The sequence below is a fragment of the Ixodes scapularis genome, unplaced genomic scaffold (genome assembly GCF_016920785.2).
Source record: "Ixodes scapularis isolate PalLabHiFi unplaced genomic scaffold, ASM1692078v2 PGA_scaffold0__279_contigs__length_252992795, whole genome shotgun sequence".
Lineage (NCBI taxonomy): Eukaryota > Metazoa > Arthropoda > Arachnida > Ixodida > Ixodidae > Ixodes > Ixodes scapularis.
The window spans coordinates 105,105,658-105,132,414 of record NW_024609835.1 but is presented as its reverse complement, the minus strand read 5'-3'; the positions used below and the strand labels follow the sequence as shown (position 1 = coordinate 105,132,414).

Here is a 26,757-nt window from a genome sequence, read left to right as displayed (position 1 = left end):
ATGTGTTTTGTTGCTTTTTCCACGTATCCTTCGGACACAAGATCGGAACATATGTGCGCTCCCGCCGGCCAAGCGTGCCATACATCGGTAGACGGCGCAGTATACAATTACGGCAACGAAAACACTCGACCCTCAGTGCCATTGCGTGTTTTATGGTATTACGGTATTATTTTGTCTAAATAGTTTAGCACGGGTCGCGCAGGCGTACTGAGATCGATTGTCGAATACAAGCATGCGCATAAAATATGTTTAAAAATGTACAAAAAAAAAGCAGCAGAAAAAAAGAAAAAAAAAGCGAGGCTTGTTCTGCGCATGCGCGTTATCGACCGGCTGCCGAGAAAACCAGATTGATTCACTAATGAACGAAACGCTCGCATATCGAAAGAAACGTTATCTGTTGACGGAAATGTAGCCAGGTGACTTTTAAATTATTTCCGAATTTGCTGGTCAGCTCGTCGCGACGATTGACGGGATGGCAACATCGGCGGGTGGATCTGGCGACATGTTTCACAGCGTCCTCTAACAAACTCGTCCAGCTGATTCCCGTGCCAAAATGGTAATCGTTTTAAATAAGCGTGTCCTTTGTCATGAAACCGTGAATGTTACCCTCAGTCATGGATTCCGCGAAAACCAAGACGTTCAAGAAGGAAAAGACGTCGTCGAAGTCCGAAGCGGGTTCGGCGTGCCCGAAAGAAGAGCATTGTAAGCTGGAAGCTGGAGACTCCTCCGTTATTGACATTAGTCATTTGAGTAACGGAGTCGACAAGAAAAACGATGCCACTGGATCCGAAAACATGGGCATGTTTTCGGGATCGCTGGAAGCGGACGCCAAGCCGGCCAAGAACAACTGGATGAAGTCCCACATCGAGCAGTCGATCAGGTGAGCCAGCCCTCGCAGTGCGAAAGCTAACCAAACCACAAACAATGGCACGCTTTTTTTTTGTTCTTTTTTTGTCGGCTTCGTCGCGCGGATTGCGAATGGTTTATTGTTAGTGATCGAAGTGACCAGTGACGACACTGGCTGTCCTTCCCTTCGGTTTTTGCTGTTCACCACGTTATGTTACGCTAGCGAACGCGAGTGCTGGTGCGCGACTTGGTGATGTGTGCCTCGGAGAAAAAAATAAAAGCAAAAAGAGGCGGTCGGGCAGAAATCGTTTGCCTCCCAACTAATCATACTCTGTGCGAACGTTTGGCCGACTTATTTTGCTAATCACTCGGTTTAACGAAGGAGGTATACACGCGTGTCAGTGTTTGTTAAACAAAGAAATTAAAAAAAAAAAAAGGGAAAAGAAAAAAAGCGCGCAGGAAGGCGCGCGGTTGCGGCACTCTTCGCGCTTAAATACCTCCTTTTGTCGCAGTTGTGGCACTTCGTTCGGGCGCTTGTTCGCACCGAATGAGCGAAATATTCGCGTTTGAGCGAGTGACACGGCTTGAAAAACCCGTCAATTCGTTGCGATTTTACTGCGGAGACTCGGCGCAGTGTCGACGCCTGTTGTAGGCGGGGAATCGCGGTACCTCGTTTCGGCGCAGCAGAGCACGCGACGAGATGCATGCTGGCGTAGTGGTACAAGTGTATGACACTGCGGGGAGTGATGGCATATATCCGAACGCCGCCAGATACAGTGCGCGCGGGCAGTGGGAAGTTCCTGCGTGAGATAGGAGCGAGAAGACGAACTTCCACTACTCTCGCAAATGGAAAAAAAAAAAAAAAAAAATCTGCACAAAAAGAAAAAGTCATCATGACTCTTTTTTGTGTGCAAAGATCTTTTTTTTTTTTTTAATTTGGTTGTTAGGTTAGAATGGCTTGTCCATCCTTATTTCAATTTGATAATCAGGTCATCTATTTAGAATTTACGTTGATTGTGTTATACCTATGTACGCTTGCTTTCAAGTGCAGTGGACTGTGCATAAGCAATCACAAGTGATTGCTTTTTATAGCAATCAGTTGTGACCGCTTACGAGGAAGAACACGCTGGCTCCATCTATTGGTAGCCCTCTCTTCCGGTCCGTGAATATTTTACGCCCCATTCTTCCACCGTGTACTTGAAATAATTTTGACAATATTAGAAGTGACCGCTTCTCGTACAGCGGTACCACGTGAATGGGACTGATACAAATGCACAGTGCTCAAGGTCTTTCAACCTGAATTTTTCTTTCAACACACGCTCCTTGTTTCTAGTGAGGATTCGAGAAAGAAGATTGCAGCTTTCATTGTGAGTACCTTCTGCCTTGCATGCATGTATAGATTCTCTTTTCATCGTAAGACGTTGAAGTGTCTGCTGCCTACCCACTGAATCCATGCTCGGAGATGCAGTCCACAACATACTTTTGCGGCCTAAGAGTCGTAGGACGACCCTAAGACGCTTGCTCTTTTCTCGAAAATTCTTAGGAGGATGTCGGCCAACTGTCGGACATCGAGAAGCTGTTTCTCTATCTTCAGCTACCCACGGGCACCCCTGTGGAGACGGATCCACTTAAGCAGTGAGTAGATGGGAAACGTATTGAAGCATTCTAATACTAAAAACAGAGGAGTTAAAAAAAAAAAAAAAACTAAATCAAGATTGCATGGTCATTAAAACAATTTCTGGCAAAATATGGTGCTCTAATCCTGCCTGCCAAATTTTGAAAGAGAATGTTTGTGAGTCAGCTTTGCCAGATGATGAAATTCACTACTAGGTCTTAGAAATTGGATTAAATTCTTGGGTTCTTTGTGTCTTGGTTAGTTAACCACTATATGCCAGACAGAATCCGGTGAAATCGGAGAGAAAATGCCTCATGACCGCGAACAACTGAAAGCGCCATCGGCACTGCTTTAAAGTAGCCAGCACTCTGTGGTGTAAGCCTTCGGTCAAATGAGCTAGACAGAAAAAACCACGAATTAAAGAGGCCAGATCAAGAAGAAATGAAAATAGTATATTTGCACACTAGCCAGTGGATGGCTCTCCAACCAGCCCAATGGTGACAATATTATTTTTTATGCACGTTCTTAAGATGAGTTGTTTGTTAGTTCAGTGAAATATGCATGTTTTAACCACGATAAACATTGTTTTTGTTTTTTTGTTGGCAACCATATCTTGTTGAAATTATTTTACGTACTGCATGAACAATGTGCAGAATACTCTAGAGCCGACATTGCAGCAAGCGCAATGACATTCGCGCTCCACTGGTCTGTTTAGCTTCATTATTTCTTCATCTCGTTGAGCGTGTCGAGCACGGTGCATGTGTACCTGAAACTGATTTTTTGGTTAATTTATGTTCTTCCTAAAATATGTATTTTGAAGTTGAATGCTCTATCTATTTTAGGCACTTCTTTTTGTTAATATTAATGTCCAGTGAAACCTGGTGAAGTCTCAACAAGAGTCTAGCGGCATTGTGAGCTCCGAACAGTTTGGGAAAAAATGTTTAGCTGATTTAGCTAAAAAGCAAAGCTGAATAGTAGATGGGTGCAGATGTGACCTAAGTATCTTTCGAGCTCTGTGTTATATGTTCCTTGCAAAGTCTACAACTCTTTCTTCTTTGCAAGCCACAGGATAGTCTGTTTACTATGTGTGAACTGAAATTAACCAATGCATTCTCGGGGTACTCTTAGAAATAATGAAAAAGTGGGTACAGATGGCCCATGCACAAAATCTTTTGTAAACCTTTCAGTTTACGATGGAAGAAATGAAAAATGTGTTTGAGGGTGAATGTGCTAGCTGCGTGTTAGGTGGCTCGTAAATAAAGGTCATTCTCATGTCAGACTGCAGTTGGCTAGAGGACCGCGCTCTCCTCTTTCGAGTAATAGTCCTTAGCCTCCAGCTGTCTCCAGCATTCCATTCCACTGCTCCTCAGGAGCTTGAATGTTCCAGCAAGTATAAAAATAGCGAAGTGAAAGCAGAATAGTTATTTTTATTTTGTTGTACACCATCTGTCTACAATGCCGCATATTTTGTGGATGTTTTGTTGATCCTGAGTCGTACGAACGGCATTGTTTTTTCATAAATCATAGATTTACAGGGTATGAAACAGAATAGCGTGACTCAGATATTACCAGAGAGTGCAAAGGCCCGTCCGTCCACACACTTGCAACTCCTTAGAACTGAGCGCCCAGAAACCCCTTAAAATCTCACGACGAATGAACACACAATGCCGCCACCTATTGGATAGCTGTAGAACACCAGCGGGGTTTTATATTTCTTATTATTTTTTGCGCATTATTCTTTCTTTTTTTGCTCGAAAGGCTTTTGTCAGCATTGCCAACGATTCTCGTGGGAAGTGCGTACTACATTTGACATCACAAATGCTGCGACATCTTTGCTCTAGTGAGGTGCAGTTACAGGGTCACTGCATAGATGGCGCCAGCATATGTCAGTGTGTTCTCTCGTCGTAAGAGATTTTACGAGGTCTTGGGGCACACAATCCTAAGGAGTCGGCACCTTTGGTTACAAAACAAAGTGGATGACCAGGCACTTTTACTCTTCTACAAATGTTGACTTGTGGGGAGCAATATGTTCATTATCTTCTTGTTTGAAATAGTAAAGGTATGTCCAGGTACTGCTCTTTCATACTCGGAGAGAGAGAGACAGTAGATGATGTATTTGGAGTGATTAGTTAATGTAGAAAATACTCGAAACTTATTTTGGTTGACTTTATTTTATCGGGACTGTGCCATGCAACCAGGGCGCTGCTCGAGTGTGTCCTACTGAGTAGGCTTTGATGAATCTGCCAAATTTATTTTTCATTGTGCTAGCTTTGCGATGTATAGTTTCCCCCCGCACAGCATTTGAAATGGACTTGGCAGTTAAACTTCCTTCGTCTTTGTCACTTGCCAGTGCAGGTTTTTAACTCAATTTTATTGTTGGATTGAATTTAATGTAAACTAATTGCCATTTCCTTTTTTTTTTAAATTAAATGTCATGGTTAAAATATTGTGTGCTGCTTTGTGTTTCGCATATCTTCAAGATATGTATGGAACGAGGGTTTAGGTAGAAACCATTTGCTTTTACATTTTCTAAATTCTGGAATAATGTGTTTCAAAGATGGGATGCAGTATCTTGTAGGTAGTATATATGAAGGATGTCTAACTTGGAAAGCGCTTATATAGCAGTAACAAAAGAAAAAAATTTAAAGCTTTTATTTACACTGTTGGTGTCGCTGAAGATGACAGCTTAGTTCCCTGACTGTTTGTTGACCTGATTCCCTTTGTAAGCAACCCGAGTCCTCAGCTTTTATCTCTCAAATTTACATTGAAAGGGATTCAGTTATTGTTTGATCATGACATGGTTATATGCTCAATGATTAAAGAGGATTTTTCTAGGAATGGAAAAGGAGAGCTTGTTTTACAGGAATGTCTGAACTAATTCTCCTTTCACTGGAAAAACTGCAAACTATGAATAAAAGCTTCAAATACTAGGCAGTGATACACTCAGCTGATTCTTAAGAATTCTTACAGCATTGTAATTTCGCAAACAATTATGATGCTGGGAGTCACTCCTTTGACTTTCTTTTAACAAGGAACAGGCATACAAAAATAGCTGATAGGTATAATTGACCAGGTCATTGTGACTGGCAAGACATTTCCTCAAGTTGTTGTCTACTTTTGTTTTGAACTTCTGAACGATGCCATTCAGGAAAAGTTTCTATCGTGCAGCACTTTTTCTCCCGGAAGAGAACCTTGCTACTTAAGATTCCTCATTCTTGTTACCATTCTTGACTGAGTGAGGCTTAAATTGGCTTAGTTAACTCGTCCCTTTTGGTATTTGGCTAATGCTTGTCAAGCCAGTCTTTGCACTTCTGGAGTGTTGCTGCATGGAACTTGTGAAATAATATAGAAGGGGATAATTTAAGCATGCTTTATTTTATGGTCTACACAGGGTCTCTCACTTCATAATTTAGTGGCAGCTTTAGCTTTCTACAAATGTTTTCCACAGGCTGCATAATCTTTTCTAAACAGTGTGCACACATATCATTCCAAGCCTTTAATTGAACAGTGAGGAAATATTAATTTTTTGGTCCAGATTATTTAGGGTAAACGGCATGCAGCAACACATTTTATAAACCAAAAGACGGTCTATTTGCTCACCATACTCAAGTGCTGGATTAACATACAATCAATTGGCTCATTCTCAGCCAACAAAAAGCTGCCATGTTGGGCCAGTATCTCCTGTGGGGATATCAAGTTCTTCTTTATTGCAGCTTGGTTGTAACACTTTAGAGATTTTTTATCAATTAAAACCCCGTCAAACCCCACAGGGAACGAATGGCCCATCACCACACTTTGGCCGTAGCACCGCTGTCTATGCCTTGTCATTTATTGGCCGGGTGGCTCATTCTTTCTTTGTGGAAGACTTTATCCAACACCTCCTAAAAGAGAAGGCCGTAGCGCTCTTGTGACTTCGCGAAGGAAGGCCATCGGGGGCGCGCGTGGATCAACCGTCATAACGCGCTTTTAGTCACATACGCATGTCTTATTAGCTAAAATGAAAGCTGCACATAGCAACGGGTCTCAAAAATATTTTATTACATGGGCAAAATATTACACTGCTAAATAATCGGTATGAAATGGTACGAGGTAGGCGTATAAAAGAAAACATTGAGTCGCGCAATTATTGCTGTAGGAATGCATATTTTACTCAGAAATACTTCGACAAAATGGCAAGACACATAGTGATTGGACACAGCAAAACAGATCACAGTTAAAGATCAGGTAGACGTAGTCAGCGCGGACAGGGCTAGACAAGTGTCAGTTATTGTCATGTAAGCTATGTTATCGCATGCAGCCACTGAATTCTTGCATCATACCCTGGCCACATGGTAAAAGTAATGTAATTTCGATCAAATGACATTATGGGGTCGACAAATCAACTTGCGACGCTCGTATAATTATTCAAGACTGCGAGCTGATTAAGTCCAATGTCATTTAATGAAAATATATTCACTTTTCCGTGTGGCAGAGGTACTAAACTTACTATTTGCAGCGAACTAATTTACTTCTTCTTATGGGCTCGAGCTGCCTAAGAACAAAATATAACCTATTTTGTATACAATAATTACATTCCCTTAATACAGTTAAGATTCTAGTATAACTGTGGTAAAGGCAATAAAATAACATTAGTATAAATAAACACTTAAGCACAAACAACGCACTTTGTATAATCACACAAACTTGTTATTCACCTTCCAGTGAAAACTAGAATATTACCACGCATATTTACACATGTCGACACAACCGCACACGGATAACGACGAACAAGATACCATTCTATCACGAAAAACAAAAACAGAAAAACGGCCCGACTGCAGCACTTTACTCGCGTCCCACATGACCAAGAAAGCCCGTAATTAAGTTGTTTTTCACCAGTCGATCGTATCCATACGCCCCACAATATCTGTGACGAAAACATTTGAACACAAACATTAAGTCTCTCTCTGTCGAAAGAGAGGCCTATTGATAATCGACCAGTGTCATCGTTGCCTAGTTGCCACACATGTCACTCAAACCATAGCAGGATTTGTTCCGCGAATCCACGTAAATGCCGTAGTATCAAGCGAACACAAAAAAACTACCCGAGACTGCAGTGACGACCAAGAAACGACGGCAAGGATCAAAGGAACCATACACACACACACGAGAGCAGCGGAAGCAGTGTGGGAGGCTTAATGTCGTCGACTCGTCTCTTGCTCGCGTGCACTCCCTGTGGCGATGACTGGATTTTTTTCGGTTCCCTTCCCTTCTGAAAGTCTCAGCGTTCCTTTTTAGACAGTCAGCAGCTCACAAACAACGTAAATTTACCAGAATCGGAGCTCTTACGAGGGAAGAAAACGTCGCAGCGCACCGATTCATTCGGAAATTGTGGGGATCTGCGGGATTGCACATAGTCCCGTGGTTATGGGGATAATCATAAATATAAAATTTGTACTTTCAACCTTGATAGCGCATTGTATATTAGGTTTGTGTTATATATATATAATAAATTGTACAATATGGTGCTTTTAAAACATATATTAATGTCGGATAAACGCTCACGAACACCCCGCGCCGCTTGACAAGAAACATTTTTTTTTCACGTCGATGCCAGAACTTTTTCTCACATAGTTGCGCCACGGACTTCCTTCTCCGACATTGTGACGTAACCACTCGGAGCGCTACGGCTTTCTCGTCTAGGAGCTGTTGCTTTATCCCACATTTGATCAGCTAACACTTCAGAATGGCCACCCTCGCCTGAAAAACACTATGCTTGTTCATCTAGCTGGGCAATGGGGGGGCGGGGGGGGGGGGGGGGGGGGGTGGAGAAGGTTGGATCCTCATATAAATTTTGAAGGTTGCAAAGCTTGCCGCCGTTTTGACTACAAATTAAAATGAAATTTTCGTGGCCGGTCCCAATGGACCACACAATTAGGGGTCTAACTGAACAATCAGCAATGCTCGAGGCTTACAAAGAATAAATGGGCTAATGCTGGACACGTGCAGTTGCAAATGAATACATTATCTGGATTTCGGCGTCTCGTGCACCTCGGGCATGCACGCGCAGCCAAAGCGCAGCGGAAGGCACGTTGCGCGTGCTGTGGAGGTCAGGCATCTGAAAGACATGCCCCACCTCCATTCTTTTTATGCTGTCTGTGAATGTAGCTATATAATAAAGAAACTATGATTTATTACTCTCTAACTGTGCACCCACTTCGTGTGGGGTACATTTTGGTTACTTATTTGACAAGAAAGGAAAAAAACACTTTTAGGGCGTTTTCAGATAAGATCGAACAACCATGTCCGGTGACCCTTTTTAATTTTGATGAAAAAATATATTTTGCTGGCTTCGTGTTATGAAGAAGAAAAACAATCCTTGTTTTGGGAAAAAAAAATTGTGTCTTTGTGAAAAAAAAAAAATTGTAAGCACCCTCTCACTCACGTGCACATTTTGCGTATCGTGCGATGTTGGCATTTCGCTTGGCTTTCCGAAAAAAACTGTTCTGGCTACGGGTCTAGAAATATTTACTGTCAAATTGGGCATAGGAAGGATTGACAAAAAATATTAGCCACTGAGTAATATGGTCGTTATTTTCAGAAACAAAATCGCAAATACGGTACATTGAGCAATAACGCTCTGGATTAAAGATTTGTTTTTTCCGTATCTAAAAAAGCTAAGGTCTTCAAACTTTGCCAGTGTGTTGCCCTGTATATAGTTCATCTGTGCATAAAAGATTGTTGTCCTGGTTAGTGGGAGAAATTTACAAGAATTGCTCACATGGGGGCATTTAACTAAAAATGCATTATTTTGAAAATCATTTTAAAAAAAAGGCTATCTTTAATTTTCATTGAACTTTCCAAAATTAACATATATGATATATACTAACTGAATCTGCCAAAATATAATGCAATATTTGTTTGGCTTTGGAGTTATAAAGCGAGAAATATGGCCAAATTGATGCTAATGCGGTTGCTATAAATGGGGCGTTCACATACCCATTCTTCACAATTTCATTATTATTAAAAAGCTTAAAAATGCTATGTGGTGGTCAGGAAAACAAAAATTGACAGACAGAGGTCGACAGTAGCTTTGAAGGTGAAATTCTTAATACATTTCGTGCAACCCACCCAAAAATGCCCTGGGCCGGAGCGATTGAGAGGTGCCACCCTATAACATGCTTCACGGTGCCTGTTTCAACAGCCGGCGTGTAGCGTCCCCTTCTACGTGAAGTAAAGGAAGCAAACGGAGCGACTTTGCAAAAAGATCAGGCTATAACCTTTGCGGTAGCGTCATATAGGTGGTAAGACGCGGCAGAAGCCGAACCTGCGCCGCCTGTGAGCAACAATAAATCCGCCACCTTAAAAAGCCGCACAACGTCAAAAAAAAAAAAATAATACTGCAAAAAAAAGTTTTTAATTGACTGAGATTTTTGTATTGGGCGTTTTCAGATAGGATCAAAAGAACATATCCGGTCGACATTTTTTTAAATTTTTACCAAAAGATATATTTTTCTTGTGCAACCGCAAAAACATATTCAAACATTTTTTGCGGATAATAAAATTTCTCTTGAACGAAAATCACAAATTCGCTATTGGTATATGCACACTTTTTTGGACTTAAGTGAAACTGCCCTTGGGATATTTATAAAAGAAAAACTGTTGTCGACTTAGGTTTTATATTTTTTGTGCAGATACTGTACATAAAATAAAAGGAGGTAAACATGTATTATTGATTACTAAGCAACTCGGAGCTTTATGAATCCGAATCTTAAAAGGCCGGAAATTAAAGTTTTTAACATGATTTGGATGTGTTTGTTTAATATTAGGATAAATTGTCATCGAAATGGAAAACGATAATCTTTCTAAAAAAATACACTGAAATGTTATGTAGACAGGTTACCGATTTTGCAGTAATGGAAAAATCTGTTTAAAATGAAGACTATATTAAGTTTTCTTCTACTTCTCGCAGATCAGGGCTCATAATATGTCCTATTAGGCCCTTAAAAAATGCTTTACAATATTTTTGTATTTTTGAGTTTACAGAGCGCTAAATATACAGAACTGCCGTAACGGGAGTAGGGAAAGATAGGGCATTGCTGATTTCAAACAAGGGCAAGAAAGGGGTCAAAAATATAGAAAGTCTGTGAAGAGAAAACACTGTCACAGGAGTTTGTGGAAAATAAGAGTTCATACAAAAGATTACAGGTGAGTTTGAAGCACAAGTCAACAATTTAAATACAGATTTCTGGTATCAGTGAATTTCGGAGCCTACCCTTCGTAGGGAGGCTGGGCTGCTGACGACCAGGTTTAAGTAGTGATAGGAAAAAACACATGTTTAATAAAGTGGGACAATTGAAACGAGTTTAATGAATCAAGATCCTGTGCGCACATTCGGCGCTTGTAGCATGCATCCTTTCTGCCGGAATGTGACCCGAGTCGGTTACGGCGCTCTCCTGGCACTCCGAGGAGGAACATTGTTTTCCCAGTTTGCCCGTAGCAATCACTGTTCGTTTCTTCTCAGTGGCACCGCAAGCTTGCGACATCGATCTGCTTTTCGCAGCCATAGGAGACTTTACTTTCAAGGATATGTTTTCTGCGTCTACTGTTCTTGCTAAAACAGCTGTGATCGCGAAGTGTCGGACCGCGTACACTGCCACAAGTGACAGGACTGGACTCCACGCACAACAGAAACAGACCCCCACTTTTTTGCTTTCATGTCCCTGAACGCCTTGACAACAGATTTTGGGAGGTGGATTAGTTTCACGTTCAGCAGTTTAGTGTTCAGTGGGGCAACCATCTCTGGCGCCAACTTGATCACCGACGTGGTGGGCTGTCGAAGGTTGTACAACGTTGCCTGGTGCTTGACACGGCCCCCGATTCCATCGCAGGCACTTTTGCCATGTCCAGTTGCGAAAAAAATCCACTTCGCTGATGTGTACTTGTTGCTCTGCAGGTCATGTTCTTAAAGTGGCTTGCTGCACTATCACTGATGCAGGTCACATAAGCATACCGAAATTCGATTTCATGATTCTCCAAACCGTTGTCATATAAATTATGTTACAAACAATCTCATTCAATCGCAATTTTTTTTTTTTTTTTGCGTTGTGCAGTTTCTTTTGGCCGTAGATCTATTGGCGCTCACAGGCGGCGCAGGTTCAGGTTCTTCCGCACCCTACTTCCTATGTCATGTTACCACCAAGGTTGTAGGCTGATCTGTTTGCAAAGTCCCTTCGGTTGCTTTCCTTACGTAGCGCAGACGGAGACGCTACACGCCGGCCATTAAAAGAGGCACCGCGAAGCATGTTACAGAGAGGCGCCATTCGATCCCTCCGTGTTATAGGCATTTTTGGGTCGGCTGTACAAAAATGTATTAGGAATTTTCCCTTCAAACCTACCGTCCACCTCTGTGCTGTCAGTTCGTATTTTACTGACCACCACGTAGCATTTTCACGCATTTTAATAATAATACAATTGTGAATAATGTGTATGTGCACACCCCATTTATGGCAACCGTGTTAGCATCAATTTGGCCATATTTCTCGCTTTTTAATTTCAAAGTCACAAATATTGCGTTATGTTTTTGTAGATTCTGTTAGTACATATTATAAATGGTAATTTCGGAGAGTTTAAAGAAAATTAAAGATGGCCTCTTTTTTATAAAATGATTTTCAAAATAATGCATTTTTAGTTAATGTTTCTGTGTGAGCAATTCTTGTAAATTTGTCCCGCTAACCAGGGTAACGATATTTCATGCACAGATGAACTATATACAGGGCAACGCACTGGCGAAGTTTGAAGACCTTAGCTCTTTTAAATACGGGGAAAACAAATCTTTAATCCAGAGTGTTATGGCTCAATGTGCCATATTTGCAATTTTCTTTCTCAAAATAACGACCCTAATACTTGGTGGTTAATACTTTTTTTGTCAATCTTTCCTATGCCTAATTTGTCAGTAAATATTTCTAGACTTGTAGCCAGAACAGGTTTTTTTGGGAAGCCGCCCGAAGTGGTAATATTGCACGATACACAAAATGCGCAACGTGACTGAGAGGGTGCTTACAATTTTTTTCTCGCAAAGACATCTTTTTTTTTTGTTAGGCAATGATTTTTTTTTATTCTTGTTGGCATGGAGCCAGCAAAATTTTTTTTTTTTTTTTTCATCAAAATTGAAAATGGTCACTGGACATGGTTGTTCAGTCTTATCTGAAAACTCTTTTTATTCGTTTAAAGGCAGACAGTTGGAATCATTGATCTTGCTGGACATACCCTATTCGCTCTGGGAAGATATTTTTACTGTGGTCAGGGTTAGCTGACTGTTTCAGTGTTTGTGGGGCATCAATGGAAGGGAAGAGAACGAGCACCTAGTATGTCATGCGAGATAATTGAGCCTGGAAGCTCGAGGCCTTTCACCCATAGCTGGTTTTTGAGGTTGGTCAGCTCTAACGGAGGTTATTGCTTTCATAGAAAATGTCCCGGGAATCCACTTGGAAAGAAGGCAGACGCCGAAGTCGCCCAAACATACACGTGGATCCAGAGTCACTTGGAAGAGGATTCCGAGGTGTCCCTGCCAAAGCAAGAAGTCTACGAGGAATACAGGTGAGGTTTCTAGTGTGACATCCTTTCATTCAGTCTTGTGGTGTGCGTGCCTATCTTCTCGCTGGGAGTTTGCGAACGACAGCCTGTGGGCACCTTGCTGTTTTGACGAGATGAAGTAAGTGAGTTGTGGACGTGTTTTACTCTTTCGCAGGGGCTTTTTCGAGAAGAATAAGATAGAACCACTATGTGCTGCCGACTTTGGCAAGGTGATGAAGCATGTGTTCCCCTCAGTGAGGCCACGCAGGCTCGGTACACGAGGGAACTCGAGGCAAGTGTTTAACACTCGGCTATTCTTTTTTTTTTTTTTTGTGGAAAGATTGGTTATTTTAGTGTCCCCCCAAATTTTGTTCTTCTTGCAGGTACTGCTACAGTGGGCTGCGAAAGAAATGTGAAATGAAGACACCCAAACTTCCCGATCTGCTATTGGCCAGTGATGACATAATGAGCAAAGTGAGCTACACATTTTTTTGCCCTTTTTTTTTAATGTTTTTTAAGTTTTGTTTTACTAATGTAAATCTTGAAACCTCCAATGTGAGACCAAATAAATTCATTTTTTATAATGGTGCATTGCCATCCAAATGTAATATTCAGGAACTCGTATTTCTAAAGGACAAAAGCGCCTCGACACAAGACCGGAAGGCTGACGGCAAGACTCGATCATTGGAGTTATCGTTGCAATTGTTTACCTAATTTGTCTCGTTTTATTGTCTCTTTGCTGCGAAGATCTAGATTAGGGGTTCTCAAACTGGGTTCTGGGGAACACAGGGGTTCCATGAGGTGGTCTCATGGGTTCCGCGAACACCCAAAATTGCAACCCCCCCCCCATGCCACAGGCTGTGCGGCAGGACCATGCAAAGCACCTTCATCTCACTTTGTACTGACATTGTGATTGATATGGTGGGGATATATGCGAAGCAACACAAGCGAAATTGCCTACAATTTTGCACCTGTTGCTTCTCGGTCGGCAAATATGGAGGGGGGGGGGGGGGTTTCGCGGCAGTTTTTGAGGCTTCCTGGGGTTTTGTGAGGCCAAAAAGATTGAGAACCTCTGAGTCCTAGATTATTATTGATGCGAAACGATTGGCAGCACCATCTTCGTTGACACTTCACAACGCCGGTTTAATTTGCTGGTCATGAATGCTCCAAAATCTCTCGCTAGGAAGTGAAAAATGCACCAGGATGCCTTTTGTCGCGTCCGACTTCTACCGTCTTCCCACTGTTTCGAATTCACTGGTTAACATTGAGCAAAAGTGGCGGGAGTTCTAACCCGGCTACTCGGACTAGGATCTGAAGCGTTTCCAAGGCTGCCCGACGGATGGTGCCAGTGTGCCGGCACGTTGTCTTGTCAAGCTGCCGTAACACGCTCGGCGACATCAGGACACAAATGTGCAAACCGGCCTTTAGCCGAAGGAGCCATTCACGAAGGGGATCCTAAGGGGGCGCGTCTGCAGGAGCACCCGAGGGACGGGACGGAGGAGGAAGACGCGAGCCAGGCGGCCTGGCACCTAATCCGGGAGTGGGCCGAGAAGCTGCTGTCGCGCAAGTTCGGCTCGGTCCAGGAGCTGGCTAGGCACCTGGTGGACAGCATGTTCGTGGACGGACGCTCGGTGGCTGCCTTTACCCTCCTCTCTACGACCAAGGGCTCCAGCGACGGAGGTGCGTGCCCGTCGGCGGGGGAGGAGGGCGGGGAACGCGGCAGGGGTGGCAACAATGCCTTTAGATTGCAAGTTCTCGAACTGGGTTCCCTGGAGTACCCTCCAGGGTTTCCCGAGCTCCCGAATTTTCTCAACTGTCCCTGTCCCTGAGGCCTCTCAGTTCGAAAAGTACTTCGGCAGATCTGAGCCGCTCGCCGATGCATACCTATACAGTAGACACTCGTTAATTCGAACTACAGGAAGTCACAGGTTTTAGTTTGAATTATCAGAAATTCATCTAAACATGATACTAGACGACATTATGATTTGTTACAAGGATAGCTACTCATACAAAGCAGATTTTTGCCAGTTTCCTTTACATAGGCCTAACTATAAGCAAGTACAGGCATAACACATTGGTGAAAGAGCTGTGGCGTTAAGTTTATTCATCCGGCAAAAAAGTTGTTGACTGTGGACTGTTTAAACAGCACATCCGATCTCAAAACAAAGTTTTCAATACCAGCCAACGCAAGTGGCTCTTTACGGGACCCTTCCTTTGCAGACAGAAATTTCTGGAGTTGAGCGATGTGCTCAAAGCTGTGGCTGTGACAGTTGGTAGAGAGTCATCCCTTTCTTCATCGTCATCTTCACTCTCACTGCTGCACTGTGCTGGCATTACTTCCTGTGCTATGTCCTCTAATGAGTCATCACGACAAACACGCGCATCGTCAAGACTAGCATATTCCGCCAGCTCGGCGTTCACATTATGTGCTTCAAGGCCAGAAAGCATGATGCCATTGAGCTAGTCCTTATCCTCGATGTCGTCTTGGTCATCATTGCTGGTCTTGAAGCACATAATGTGAACGCTGTTTTCCGCTGATGTGTGCCCGCTTGAGCCCCATTGAGTGTGCATCTTTCCGAGCACCAATGCACTGCAGAGAAGCAACACTCGCAAAAGCAAGCTCCGCAGGTATTGCTTCTCTGCGGTGCACCGGTGCTCGGAAGAGGCGCACTCGACGGGGCAGCGAGAACAAAAGAGTATGAATTAAGCGAAAACGCCGTTCGAATTAGGCGACTTATAAATACATTAAAAACATAGTGGGGCGACCAAAATTTTCAAATCTGTTTGAATTAACCGGAAGTATGAAATATCCAAGTTTGAATTATCGCGAGCTTATTGTACTCTCCTGTGTGGGCATTTTCCTTTAAAAGGCCTGTAGGTTCCCATACTGCTTTACCGCGTCGTTGCCGAGAATGGGAGGGGTTTTTCGGCTGCTGTCTGGAACAGGTGGGAGTTCCCCGAGATTGAAAAGTTTGAGGACCCCAGTGTAGTGCCAAATTTTCTATGTTGCCTGCTGGAGGCCAGCAAGGGGCACAGATTGGATAAAGTGCGTCTACCTTTCGGGGGGGGTTTGTACGTGATCGCCGAGAGAGTGGGCCCCAGCCGAACACTGATGCAGCACTGGTGTTCGATCAGTGTCCCACTCTGGCGTAAAATATGGGACATAGAAAACACATCATACGGGCCTCCCTGTCTAGGAGTTGTTGGTGGCAGGCTGTCTTGGCCAGCACGGGCTCACTGTCTCGATGGAAACTGGCATAACAGGGTCCAGGAGTACGAACGAATAAGGGTTTTGCAACTCGCATTACAACAATAGTGGTGCAGCTCTTGTCAGTGTTCAGCTGTGGCTCACGGCTGAGAGTCTTTGTGCGGGATGTCTGCCGGGTTGAATACAGTGGCCTCCCGACGGCTGTTTTAGAGCGAGCACTTTTTTCTAGAAAGAGATCCAACCTTCTGAGGAAGAGGTTTCAAAGAACTATTTATTGCAGTCTTCACATCTCTTTAACCGAATCGTGCTTTGCATCTTCACTAGAAACGAGTTCCGGGGTTTGAGCGTGATTGTGTTCTGGGCACAATTATGCCCAGGTGGGAGTGTTAAAATCTTGTAGAGACGACCAAGTATGGATTACTTCACAAAGTTCACGAATACCGACATTTACCTTGTTGATCAAGATTTAATCACTTCAGGCGATACCTTGATTTATGAACCGTCAAATTACTGAACCTCTTAATATCTGGAAGAATTTACTGCAAATGGGACTCCTCCCTTTTAAAACCCTCAATTTCCAAGCTATGAATGTTTTTCTGGAGGACGAACGGCGTGAAAACATGGTGTGCATTCTACCACGAAAATTCAAACCACTAACAAGAACAGATCTGTTCTTGTTGGTTGGGGTTGGTTTGGCTTTTACAGACCTGCCTTGGGTATGCAGTGCTAAAGCATAAACAATTTTATTGTAAATAGTATGAATGTTTCAGTGGGGCTGGGGGGTGGACGTACGTCATGGAGATGTTGCCAGAATCAGTGTTATAGACCCCTTCCAAAGACCGCCCACTGTTGACAGCTGTGGAATCTCTGTACATCGGTGGACTAAATCCGCAATGCCATGCCACACTTTAAGTGTTTGGTTGGATTGAAAGACAAAAACACACCCACAGAAGAAGGTGATAAGCACAGTGACGTTGCACTTCTGATGCTGTTTGATTGGCTCATCAGCTCCTAGCATTGACAGTGCCCAGCATTCGCTATCTCATGGATTTACTTGCACACTCCACGATGTCAGTTCCAGTTGTCAGTTCTGCCATTGTGCAGTGGTTCCCACCTTCTGATAATTGGCACATGACTTTCGAAAAGGGTCTGTTGGTCCGTCAGAAGAATCTATGGGCCTAATTATTTTAACTCTATTTGTACCATCTCATCATAAGCTAGAGTTTAGCAGTCAACATGCTGCCCAACTTTTAATGTGTTTGAAGGGAGCATCATAATCATGCATTGACAGAGCAAAAATTGAGTGGTCTTCAAATGGGGAAAACATTTTGTACTAACATTGGTATTCCTTGCTTCCGAGGAGACTTGAAAAACCCTTGAAAAGAAAAAAAACTTTTTTTTTTAACAGTCTGGTTGGGACACGCGTGTGTCCCAACCAGACTGTTTTCTCAGAATTAATTTTGAGAAATCTGTCGTTATGGTATTTACTAATAGAAGCAACTGCCTGTTTTTAAGTATGGTACTGGTAATATAATTCTGCATCAAGTCCATTAATACAAGTATTGGGGGTATTTAAATTCACGCCTAGTCTCAAATGCGATAAGCACATTAGTTCTATCTGTTCTCATGCTCTGCAAAGGCTAGGATATGTCAAAAGAACCTTAAAATCCTCAACTAAGGAAGTTAAAATAACGGCAAAAAAGACCTTGTTTAGACTTATCTTAGAGTATGGTTGTGTGGTGTGGGATCCGTATCTGAAGGGTGATGTTAAGCAGATTGATGCAATACAAGCAAAGACAGCTAGATCTTTTTGTAATAGATATGGCCGCAATTTTCTCCTACATCTTTCATGACTGACATAGGACTTGTGCCTCTTGATTCCAGACGCGCTGTAGAACGACTTAAGTGCCTAGACAAAATAGTGAATAATAACTGTGCACTTAATCGGGAAAAATGTGTTGGTTTTGTTACTCAATCACGCACTCCAAGCTTCTATCCTTTAAATCTTGTACCGTACAGAGCCCACCTTAACTGTTTTAAACATTCATTTTTTCCTCAAACAATAGAAAACGGGAATGACAAAAATGGGGTCAGTTTGTTATCTCAATTTCGATAGATTTGTGTTTGAAATACAGTGGGTGTTCTGGTATGGTACCTGTCAGTCTACTAATGAAGTGTATGTGATTGTTTCTGTACTTTTTTTCAACTATATATTGCATTTTTCGTGGCTTTGTAAGTTTTGTTCCGTAGGGTGTGTACATCTTTAATTGTCTGCCTTTTTGAATGTGTAAGTATGTTTTCTTTCTACTCCTGCGATGACCTCATCCAGGACACAGTGTTTTAAAATATATAAATTAAAAAAAAAAAAAACATTTACGCGAAAAATTTTTTTTGTAGAGCAATATTGGTGGTGCGATTTATTTGAAATTTTGCACGCAACGTTCATGGCGTCACGGTATGGTTATTCGCTCAACGAGATGGCAATTCGCTCTTTCCACCTCAACTTGAAGGCGAATCCGATCCAGAGAGAAAACAAGTAGAAAGGAGGTGACTACTGACTAAGTCGCACTTTACCCTGTCAATATTGACTTAAAAACAGTCTCTGTGTGTGTGTGTGTGTGTGTGTGTGTGTGTGTGTGTGTGTGTGTGTGTGTGTGCGCGCGTGCGTGCGTGCGTGCATGTGTGTGTGTGGGGGGGTGCGTGGGTGTGTGTGGGTGGGTGCGTGCGCGTGTGTGTGTGTGTCAAACTTTATTATCAATATGACGCCCTGGCCGGTGCTAAGAAGGGTACATTTTTTTTGATGCACTTGCCCTAACCCCTGTTAAAAAAAAAATTTTTCTTTTCAGGATTTTTCTAATGTACCGCCCAATTTTTTTTTTTCTTTTCTATGAAGACACATTTTTTTCACAGAATAGATTATGCATAAACCTTCTGTAACCAGCATAACCAAAATGTCTGCCGTAAATCAAACAAAGTTTTTCAGTCAAAATGTTTGGTCTAAATGTCACTTCCTCCTCTCCCTTTACAAGCTCCAATTGCTCTCAAAGCAGATACTTCCTCCCATGGCATGCTATGGCACTCCGTTGTTTCCGGGTCTACATAAAATTCCCACAATACGCAATACACCTGGAGGTAGGGTGACCACTCGTCCCGCGACTCGCGGGACTGTCCCGCATTGAGGGCTCGTGTCTCATGTCCCGCGAGAAATTCCGAAATCTTCAAAATGTCCCGCATTTCACATTGTCGTAAAATTCACTCTGCAACTCATCGTGCTGCCCATCAACGGGGCACGGGGAAGCGCGGAGGTCACTGGTAATCATGTGAATCGCAATGGTATGCCATTTTCTATCCAAGCATTGCGGGAAGCGACCGTGGTTCTTGCAGGAGATTCGTTGTGCCTCTCCCTTTTGGTGGCAAAACATCGTGTAAGAAAAATTGCTTGCCAAAAGTTTAAATATAAAATGTAATAATCATTTTCAAATTGCTAGGTCAATCCGAAAGGGCTGCTGTAGATTTTGTTCTAGTAAAAACAGCCACACTCGCAACGATCGAAAAAGAAAATAATGTAAAAAAATTGTGTAGGACCATGTTGGTAAATGTAAGCGTTGACAAGAAACAATGTCCCGAAAAAGATTTACTGTTTCTTATTTCCATTGGATGCATTGAGTTATGATACAGTATATTTTTATGTCTTCAACTTGACAGATTTATAGCATGTTTGGCATTTTAAAAAATAACACTGGGTGTGGAAATTATTTGAGCTTCATTGCTGCAATACACTTAGCAGATGTGTAAGCAGCACATGCATGACACAACTAGTACAGGGAAAGCGTGGTCCCGATAGCAGAATAGTCAACACCCCTCGCTATCAGCCAGAAATATTTTTCCCAGCTAGTTTTTGCCACATTTGTTTTCTGCAAATTATAATTGGGGTTCGTAGTATGCCGAACCAATTTTCGGAAATTCGGTTTTAACCGAAAAGGTCAGTTCGTAGGTTCGGTGTGTTCGGTATAAACCGATAAAAGTATGTCTAATCCTTTTCTAAAATTCAGTCTGAACCGAAAAAGGTAAGTTTTTTAGGGCCACGTCGAGGTGGATGAGGAAAGGGGGGGGGGGGGGGGGGGTGCAGTGACAGAGAGAAAGGGCTTTGCAAGGTTCGACATTGTGCGACGTCGTCGTGAGTGCCCTCTTCCAAGCTTCAACATGCAACAAAAGAGGTCTTGGATTTGCCTTCATGGGACATCTGTGTCCTTTCTGTGATCGGGCTTAGTGTGTCAAGTTCCCTGTCCTAAAAAAGAAGTTTGGATGTGGGCTAGTATAAGGTTTTTCGTTTCATGCAGGTTTTTCGTTTCATGCACTTTAGAGCACATCGAGAAAAATCGTTAATACCTTTCTTAACACCATCTCTCAAACTTCCCTCTGGTTAAGAACATAAATACACTGGATTTTTTTTTTTGCCATTCCGTTGTTAGCTGTACGGTCATCACCTCAGACTATAGTTCCTGTATAGGCTCCGTACGCGAGCCAGAGTTGCGCATCTGTTTTCCACGTGCCGCCGCACCGCTATTCGCCAAGATCCGACCACGTGAGGATCTGGATCAAATGCCGTGCAGGAAAGTAGACGTTGCACGCGCCCTGACAGTACGTTTCCCTGCTTTTGAGCGCACCGCGCGCCTCGAACGCGCGGCGCCGCTATTCGCCGAGTTCAGTCACGTGAGGAGCAGGATCAACATGCCATGCAGGAAAGACGGCGCTACAGGGATGAATGCGCAACTCTGGCTCCCATAGGGAGCCTATACAGGAACTCTACCTCAGACGGTCACGTCGTTAGAATGGTAAGGAAAAAGAAGCGTGCTAAAGATTATGCCCGCGAATTCTGCGATTTTGAGGTGTGTCCTGACGGAAGTTGTAGCGAAGACAATGTATGTATATGTGCCGTTATTCTTCGAGTAATCGCATATATCACAGCTACAAGGATCACCTGATCCGGTGTCTGATGGTGTTTCTTTCATGTTCACCGAAAGAAAAATGGTAAACTTTTTTGGAAATAAATATACACCGAAAAGAAAAAAGAAAATTGAATTTTAAAATAAACACCGAAAAAAGTATGCCGAATTTTGAAGAAATAAAAACCGAAAATGCTGAACCCTAGTTATAATTTTCTAGCAAATGAGTCAGAAAATTATACAAATTGCACGGTAAATTTGTGTACAATATCGGATTTTAAGAAAATGTTTCATTTTCTGCCTGGCACCTTTTGGCAGTGACTGTAAGCACACAGCGTTAACGGCGCAAGTTTTGGTTGCACCGCACAATTGTGACATAGCTTAGTGTTGGTGGGGTAAAAATGTTGTTTTGTCTTGGGGCACACGAGATCTTCTTGCCAATGTGAGCTCATGCGAGGTGAGACAAGCCGGGGAGCCAGAATCTGTGTCTCAAGTATTTCCCGCATGCTGCAGGGGCCCCAGCAGCCGTGTCGTCCCGCACCCCGGGAAAGCGAAGGGAGGCCCAGCAGCAGCTGCAGCGTAAACTGCAGGAGAAGAAGCGCCTGGGTGACCAGAAGCGTCGGGCAGAGCAGCGGCCCCCGCACGCCACCCCGCCGGCTGGGGGCTGCCCAGACGGCCGCCGCAGAACCCCGCAGCAGCGGCGGGACGGGTCCTGCCTGGGCACCCCGGACCCCGGCCCGCCCCCGGACCCTGGCCGGAGGGTCAAGGAGGAGCCCCTCGAGGCCAAGCTGCAGAACAGCAACATCATCTTCGTGCCCACGGTGCAGAGCCTCCAGCTGGGCTCCCAGGAGGCAGCCCAGTCCGGAGGGCTCGCCTCGGGCTGCAAGTACAAGAAGATCCAGCCCAAGCCAGCCTGCCGCGGCGCGGCGGTGGTGGTCCATTTTGGCAGGGAAGCAGGACTCACCGAGGTCACGACCCCATCGCCTTCGCCTGTGGTGCTGTGTGCGGAGGCCGGTGGGGAGGCGGCCTCCAAGCACGTCACCAATGGGGCTGACTGGGAGCCAAAGTCCCTGGACGCCTCGGTGGGCACCATGAAGAGGCACTCAGAGGAAGGGGAGGCACTGCTGCGCAAGAGGAGGCACACGGACGGCGGAGGGAAGCCCAACGGACCTGCTGCGGGCTTGGAGAACGCTCCCGAAAAGGTGAAAGAAGAGATGTGCGTGGTGCACCTCGAGAAAGAGGCCCTGAACGACTACTACGGCAACACCTCCAACGATTACGCGCTCATGGAGAAGCTGTGCAGGGAGGAGTTTGCGTCTGGCGGAACCAACCTCGAGGTGTCCGGTCTCACAACGGGGGACCTCGGCAAGATGCAGTGCGCAGAGAGCAAGACAGCGCAGCTCTCTCAACTCCGCATGCTCTTGGAAAGAAACCTGCCCAACTCGTACCAGCGCAAGGACTCCAAGGACTCCGCCAAGCAGAACGCCGTGACGGAAAGCGAATGGGAGGCGGCGACACTCCTCGGCCAGCTCGTGTCCAAGCAGGCATCCCTGCCACAAAGCAATAACCTGCGCACGGGCACTGTCCACTGGAAGACCACCGGCACGTGGGCCACCCTGGCGGCCAAAAGCCTGCTGCAGAAGGACGACCCCTGCCTTGGCCTGGTGGAGGGGCGGACCGGGGGCTTGGACTTTGCGCGCTCCGAGTCGGGCCTGCAGGTCTCCCTCGATCGGGGCCCGTGTATGCCAGGCCAGATTTCGCTGCCGCCGGTGCCATGCAGCCCCAGCAGCGCCAGGAAACACTTCTTCACTCCCATTTCGCCGCAGACGACCCCGCTCCCCGAGGGGGGTCCGCTGCCGGCACTCTCCTCGCCCTTATTGGCCCCCACGGCGGACATGGTGTCAGTGGCCGTAGGCACCTCCTCGCAGCCGCCGAGTGCCACCTCCAGCCCCTTCGTGTCTCCCCGGGGCACGCCCGTGCCCTGGACTCGGTCGCGGCATGGCTCGGGCCAGAGCGCCTATAGCAGCACTGCCCGGCAGACCCCGTTCCAGGCACTGGACTCCGGGGTGTCATCGGTCTCGAGCTCACCCTTCGTGTCCCCGCAGAGCACACCCGTGACAACAGTGCGCGGCCGCCACTGCACGGGCTACAACCCGAGTAAGGCCCTGGCCAACGGCTATGGCCCAGCAGGGCGTGCCCGCCACAGCTCGGGCCCGGGGGGTCCGGTGTCTTCTCACCTGGCGTGCCCCCGAAGCGCCCCACTCTCGCCCCTTGTAGGGGAGTCGTCCACCCAGACTTGCGGCTTCATCTTCCCCTCGCTGGGGGAGACGCCCACGGGGCTGCGCTCGCGCCACAACTCTGCCTCGAGCGTGGCCCCGCCGTCCCCGCAGTCGGCCCCTCCCTCGCCCCTGGTGGCCTGCCCCCCACAGCCATCACTCGACGAGGGGCCCGCCTTGGGAGACTGCAGTCTGGGTGCCCTGGCCAGCGACACCGACTCGGGCCTGGGGCCATCTGCTGGCCCCGAGTGGATGTCCCTGGTCGCACCCAGGGAGGGCTTCGGCGGCCCCCCGGCAGCCGGCCTCTGGCCCCATGGCCGCCAGCGGCACGCCTCGGGGCCCGTGCTCAACCAGCGCGTCTCCTTCGCGGGCACTGACCCCTTCTCGCGCGAGATACAAGAGCTGCTCAAGGACAACACCATGATCGGCGGTGGCACAGCGGCCGGTTACCGGAGCCGCTCGGTGCCGGTGCACCGGATGCTCGTGACGGCCGAGGAGCTGGAGGCCCTCGGGAACCCCGCCGCAGAGGACGCCGTCTCCAAGTCCTACCCGGCCACCCCTAGCGCAGCCCAGTGTTTCAGCTTCCCCGCTGTGGGCGCCTCCCAGCAGCCCGCCTGCGACGGCCTCGGGGACGCCTACGCGGGGGCCGCCTCGGGAGATGCCCTAACCCAGCAGGACGACGTCTTCCTGGCGGTGGCGTCCGCCGCCGACTGGAACAGCGGCCTGGAGAACGAGGCGGCCATGAAGTTCGGGGAGGGCGATGACTTCGATGCAGAGCTGCAATCGACCCTAGAAGACCTCAAGGACTGCGACGAGTTCTCGAAGTTTGCTAAGGAGTTGGATTTCACGCCGGATAACGAGGACGACGAGATGGCCTGAAGCGGTCGGCGGGACTCTTTGGCGCGGAGGCACAGCGGCCGAAGGGGCTTGGGCCCCAGAGGCGCTTGCGACGGAGGAAGATTTCCTGCCGGCTGCGGCAGGGGCTCGGGGAGTTTGTGGTCCCCCTCTCGTTTGTTGCTCCCGTACACATGTCGTCTCTAGAGTTGTATCGCAATTGGAAAGCCGAGTAAGCAGAAGCGAATGTTTTTAGAGTGCCGCTGTTGAGTAGGTGGATAACGTCACCTGTTTGTAATTATGAGTGTACCGTCTTCTCTTCACGGGCGCACAGAGTTTTAAAGCTATTTTAAGGGCCATTTTAACGTGCAGTAGCGTTTGGCTTGTTTACTAAACTGTGGCTTCTAGTAGTAAGTTTTTCCTCAAAGTTTTGCCTTTATTGGAGCTCTCACTTTGAGATTCTCTCATTCACTACATATTTACAAACTTGTCGGTGTTTTAAGATGTCACGAAGACCGTACAACTTTTTGTGGTAGGTGTGTAGCAAAAGGGTTAGATGGGCGAGTGTCTGGTATTGTGAGCAATGGCCGAAGAGAGTCGATAGTTCTGGCGGGCTAGGGAACAAAATCTTGCATTTGTGCGTTGGCAAGCTGTAGTTTTGCATTAATCCTGCATTGGCCAAACTACTTGTGTGGAGCTTTTGAAGGTTCATGTTTGTAAGCAGTGTTTCAAGGAATTTTTGCCCTGGTTTTTGTATTATTGGCCTTGACTGCGTTTCTTACCTTATGACACGCCTTACAAGTCCCTGCGCAAATATTACGAGACCGGTAATGGAAAAATTGAAGTCTTAGCAAGGGCTACTCCTGATTGACTCTACATGATGAAAAACTTTGATAATCCCTGAAGCAGGCAAACTGCTAGGACATTTAAAGCTGGACACATCAAGTGTATGTTGTCTTGTACTAATTTTAAGTGCTCTTTTAGTATAGACAAGTTCTTTATTCTCTTGTATATTTGACTTTTACAAAATTAATACCATGTGGCATTTGCTTTGTCTTTATGGTCTGATTTAACTATTATGTATGTTGTATCTAAACATGTTTAAGTTTTACCTGTAATTTTTTTAATATAAAATATAGATTGACATGTACAAAGATTGCCTTTTTGATGATGTAATATGTGATATTTGATTGCATGTAAAATGAGTGTTCCTTTTCCTTTGTTATCCTTGTCACATGAAATTATATGTGTACATGCACAAATACAAATTGGAAGAGACGAGGGAGGTGAAAAGATTTGATGCACTGGCAGGCACAGATAAAATCACCAATTGCAATTTTTTTTTTTTTTTTTTTTTAGTTGTGCATGTGGTGCGCATCTGTACGTCATCTCGTGAGTTCTGTGCTGTGTTGGGGGAGGCACAAATGTATGCAGATATAGGGGTTTTCATACGTGAGCGTTTGTGCAAACAAAGCATTTCACAGAGCCATGCACTTGCGCCTGTCCCTTGGAGCACATTGCGCGCAGCTAGGGAGATATATTTTAGCGAGCTAACCATGTTTCTCCCCTCAGCAGGAGGAGAGGTAAGGAAAAGGAAGCTGGCCAATAGTTTTTATTTTACGAGAGCTTCTCGTAAGTTGAGTTGGGCTGTGACATGTGCGAAGTGGAACAGGTGGGGCTGTAGAGAACATTTTGTGAATAACCTTGGCTCTTACCCTCTTCTGTTTTTGTGTGTACCCTGTTACAGCCCTTACGTTTTGCAATATGGAAAACAAAAATTAGAGGAGGACACTCAAGACTGCTTACGTGTCGGGAAGGCGAAAGCATTATAGTCCCGCGAGAGAAATGTTTTCAAGTAATGTTTCTACATGTATTATAGTTTAGGATGATGTATGGTACAACGTCCTAGAGATCGATGCCAAGTACGGCGTCTAGGACGACCTCTAGGACGAAGTCAAGGACGACGTCAAGAACAGTGTCGAGGATGCCCAGCGTTGCTCAGGAGCAACACCTCAAAAAGTATTTTTTAAATTGGCACTGTTCACACCGATTAGAGTTCCTGTATAGGCTCCCTACGGGAGCCTGAGTTGCGCGTTGATCCCCGTAGCGCCGTCTTTCCTGCACGGCATGTTGATCCTGCTTGTCACGTGACTGAATTCAGCGAATAGCGGCACCGCGTGTTCGAGGCGTGCGGCGCGCTCGAAAGCAGGGGAACGTACTGTGGGGGGCGTGCAATGTCTACTTTCCTGCACTTCATTTGATCCCGATCCTCACGTGATTGGATCTCGCCGAATAGCGGCGTGGTGGCACGTGAAAAACAGACGCGCAACTCTGGCTCCCGTAGGGAGCCTATACAGGAGCTCCAACTCCGCTGGGCACCTAGCGCCTTCTGTTGCCGAGGAGAAACAATGCAAGCCTCTACGGAAGAAAACTAGATGGCAGAAGTTACCACCTTTTCTTCACGAGCCACGTGTGTTT

The 26,757-nt window shown here is 45.5% G+C and overlaps 1 protein-coding gene across 1 annotated transcript; it reads left to right on the top strand.

Moving 5' to 3' along the window:
• Positions 1–31: 31 nt before the first annotated feature.
• On the top strand, positions 32–25,496 carry LOC8024773. The gene is made up of 8 exons (XM_029990913.3): positions 32–880; positions 2,180–2,213; positions 2,390–2,481; positions 12,908–13,039; positions 13,191–13,307; positions 13,399–13,489; positions 14,491–14,695; positions 21,683–25,496. The coding sequence occupies exons 1-8, from the start codon at positions 600–602 to the stop codon at positions 24,322–24,324; spliced, it is 3,594 nt and encodes a 1,197-aa protein (XP_029846773.3). The 5' UTR covers positions 32–599; the 3' UTR covers positions 24,325–25,496.
• Positions 25,497–26,757: the final 1,261 nt, after the last annotated feature.

Coding starts and splice junctions, on each gene's coding strand:
- LOC8024773 (XM_029990913.3), top strand. CDS start 600: ATGTTACCCTCAGTCATGGATTCCGCGAAAACCAAGACGTTCAAGAAG. Junction 13,040..13,190: donor GAAGTCTACGAGGAATACAG/GTGAGGTTTCTA, acceptor ACTCTTTCGCAG/GGGCTTTTTCGAGAAGAATA. Junction 14,696..21,682: donor CAAGGGCTCCAGCGACGGAG/GTGCGTGCCCGT, acceptor CGCATGCTGCAG/GGGCCCCAGCAGCCGTGTCG.